Source organism: Trichechus manatus, unplaced genomic scaffold (genome assembly GCF_000243295.1).
Source record: "Trichechus manatus latirostris isolate Lorelei unplaced genomic scaffold, TriManLat1.0 scaffold00165, whole genome shotgun sequence".
Classification (NCBI taxonomy): Eukaryota; Metazoa; Chordata; class Mammalia; order Sirenia; family Trichechidae; genus Trichechus; species Trichechus manatus.
Genome location: NW_004444101.1, coordinates 4,660,259 through 4,663,378, shown reverse-complemented (window position 1 = coordinate 4,663,378; position 3,120 = coordinate 4,660,259). Strand labels below are relative to the sequence as shown.

Below are 3,120 nucleotides of genomic sequence, written 5' to 3'. Positions count from 1 at the left end.
GACTGCTGGCCACCCTCACAGGGGGTCATGTGACCTTGTTCTCTCCTGGTGAGGTGGCTGCCTGGACTGGAGGACAGGGACACCCTATGAGGGGTCAGCTCCACAGCCCACCGCAGTGAGGGGGTGGGTTGGTGCAGGGGCCCTGTGACGCGGGTGGGGTGGCCTACAGCCTGGGCTGGGTCTCCATGCTGGGTGGCAAGAGGTCAGGGATCCATCATCCCCTCGGACATCTGTGCCCCTGCAGTGACCAGCCAGGGAAGCCATCACAGGAACAGGCTGGCCGATGAAGCAGGGTGGGGGGCAAAAAGGCACAGGACCCACTCTGCGATGGGAGCAGCTTCCCAGAGGGGCACAGGGTCCCAACCTGTAAAGGTGACATTGCTCAGTTGGACAAGGGGCTCTCCCTCCGAGGACCTCAGTTTTCTCATCTGTCCGGTGGAGATAAGACTGTGTGTTTGGGCGGAGAAGAGAGTTTTGGGGGGAGAGGAGAGAGTGAGGACAAAGGGCTGACGTGCTGTTGCTCCCCGACTGCTCCAGAGACACGTGCAGTCTGGGCGGTGGGCACTGCAGCCCTTACGTGCCCTTTGTCCCTGACAGGGGACGAGTATGACGGCCTGCAGCGGGTGGAGATGAGCTGTGGCCACGCCGTGGACCAGGGGAGCCTGACGGCCTGGTGCCGAAGCCTGATGGACCAGGTGGGGTGGGCACCGCAGCCACGGCCACCACGAGGGGAGGGGGAGTCTCTTATTCCACATCGGAAAGGGGGGCAAAGCTCCTGTCTCCTTCGAGGGAAGCAGGTTCTAGCTCCACCGGGCCAGGGAAGCAGCACCCCAGGGTCCAGTCCAGGTACTCTATCTCTGTCCTCATTAGAGAGGGTGCTGGGGGGTCCCTGGGAGAACCTGCTCGGGGCCACAGTGCAGACTCATGGTGTGGCCCCCACAGCACCCCCAAGGGGAGGAGGGTGGCTGCGGGCGGGGCCTGATGGGGATGCACTAACAGGGGCTTGGGCGGCCACGTAGTGACGGGACGAGGGTGGACGGGACTGGGGGCCAGGGCTGGCAGGCTAGGGACTGCAACTCTCAGCCTCGGTGCCATGGACAGCCAGCCCCTTGCCTGTCTTCCCAGGGCTACTTCAAGCTGTGCTGCCCGGCTGACGTCAATGGGGAGAAGTGCGGGGCCCAGTGGTCCTACCCCGAGGTGCGCCGCTGTGCCGTGCTGAGCAACGAAGAGCAGCACCAATTTGAGCAGAAACTGGCCCTGTTGGCCGCAAGACTCTACTGTGACTTTAAAGAGGTGGGTGGGGCTGCCCAGGAGGGGGTCCCAGACCACAGGTCCTGCCCTGGCCGCAGGGTAGCTTCCCAGCTCTGGGACGCGGGTCCTGGGGGAGGGGACCTTGGCTTCCTGCCGTCCCCTCACTATGCTGAGCTGGGCTGGATGCCTTGTCCCGCTGGTCATCATGAGTGCCCACTGCCCTCTGTCCCTCCCGCAGTGCCCGAGGTGCAAAAGCCTGGTCGAGAGGAAGGAGTTGAGCACTGTCCGTGTGCTCTGCACCATCTGTACCTCCACGCTGGGGGCTGGCTATGAGTTCTGCTGGCAGTGCCTGCAGTCCTGGAAGGGGACAGGAACCCCCCCGGACCACTGTGCCAACGTGGGTTGCCAGGACCCGAACCTGGAAGTCCTGGCCTCCTGTGCCACCAAGGACCTCCCAGGCAGTGAGATCCTGGCTTGCCCTTCGATCCGGGCCTGCCCCACGTGCGGGCTGCTCATTGAGCACAAGGAGAAGTGCAAGTATGTCATGTGCTCGCGGTGCCACGTGGAGTTCTGCTTCGCCTGCCTGGAGCTCGCTCAGGCCTGCCAGGCCACCAGAGCGGGCGCCTGGTTCAAGTGTTGTGCCAAGCCCCTGGCCCCGCGGCAAACCCACATCCCTGTGTGGAGCCGAACAGGTGGTGGGTACGGAGGTGATGAGGTCAACACTGGTCATAGGGTTCAAAGCCACATTCCACCACTGAGAGAAGTAAGAATGAGAGAGGCTGAGCAGACATGTATGATTATTTGAGTGGCGATAGATGATACATAGATGCATAGACACACAGACAGACAGACAGATGACAGAGATATAGATGAAAGACTGATAGATGATAAAATAGATGATAGAGATATAAATAGATGGATGGACAGACAGACAGATACATAGATTCATAGATAGATACATAGATACATAGATTCATAGATAGATATGTAAATACATAGGTGACAGAGGATAGAGATATAAATGGATGGATGGATGGATAGATGATGGATAGATACATAGATAAAGAGGCAGATAGGTGATAGGTGACAGATGATAGAGATATAAATAGTTGGATGGCCGGATGATGGATAAATGACAAGGAGAGATAGATAGATGATAGGTAAATAGATAAATAGGTACAGATAGATGATAGAGATAGAGCTAGATAGCTCGATGACAGGTCAATAGATAGAAATTATATGCAGATGCATAGAAACGTACTAGGACTGACCCCAGACCCAGGTGCAGGTAAATAAACCTAGTCACATGATCTCGTGTTGGTGCTGAGACCCGTGTGAGCTCACCTAGGTACCATCACCTACAGGAGGGGGCAGCAGGTGAGAAGGGGTCCCAGTGCAGTGACACTCTTGGCTCGGAAACTTTTCCTGGGCTCTTGCTCCTGAAGCTGCTTCAGGTGGGACCCCAGGGCCTGGAGGGGGAGGGCTGAGCCTGGAGGAGGGGATGGCCAGTGAAGCGGGGGCAGGAGCAGAGCCCAGAGCTGGGCAGTGCGTGGCCTCCCCAGTCTCCGCGTCCTCACAGCTGCATGATCAGGTCCAGACTCTGGGGCTGCTGCCGGGCCTCCCACATGCTCAGCCCCTGACCTGCTTGTCCCACAGCCCCAAGGTGTCATGTCCTGCACCTGCCTCTCGGGGCCCCCCCGCCCCCGCCCCCCATCTCTCACCAGAATTAATTCCATGTCCTTGTGGCTCGTCTGGGCACAGTCAGATGTCCCCATGTCAGGAACTCCTCTTGGTCCTGGCTCAGGGCCCTGCGGTCTGGAAGCTCCTGGACTGGGGCAGGGGAGGTGGGTGCTGGTGGCCGGACTGGAC

At 59.1% G+C, this 3,120-nt stretch overlaps 1 protein-coding gene across 1 annotated transcript; it reads left to right on the top strand.

Moving 5' to 3' along the window:
- Nucleotides 1–268: 268 nt before the first annotated feature.
- LOC105756774 (E3 ubiquitin-protein ligase ARIH2-like) lies at nt 269–2,614 on the top strand. The gene is made up of 3 exons (XM_023740842.1): nt 269–695; nt 1,126–1,293; nt 1,490–2,614. The coding sequence occupies exons 1-3, from the start codon at nt 630–632 to the stop codon at nt 2,054–2,056; spliced, it is 801 nt and encodes a 266-aa protein (XP_023596610.1). The 5' UTR covers nt 269–629; the 3' UTR covers nt 2,057–2,614.
- The last annotated feature ends 506 nt before the right edge of the window (nt 2,615–3,120 follow it).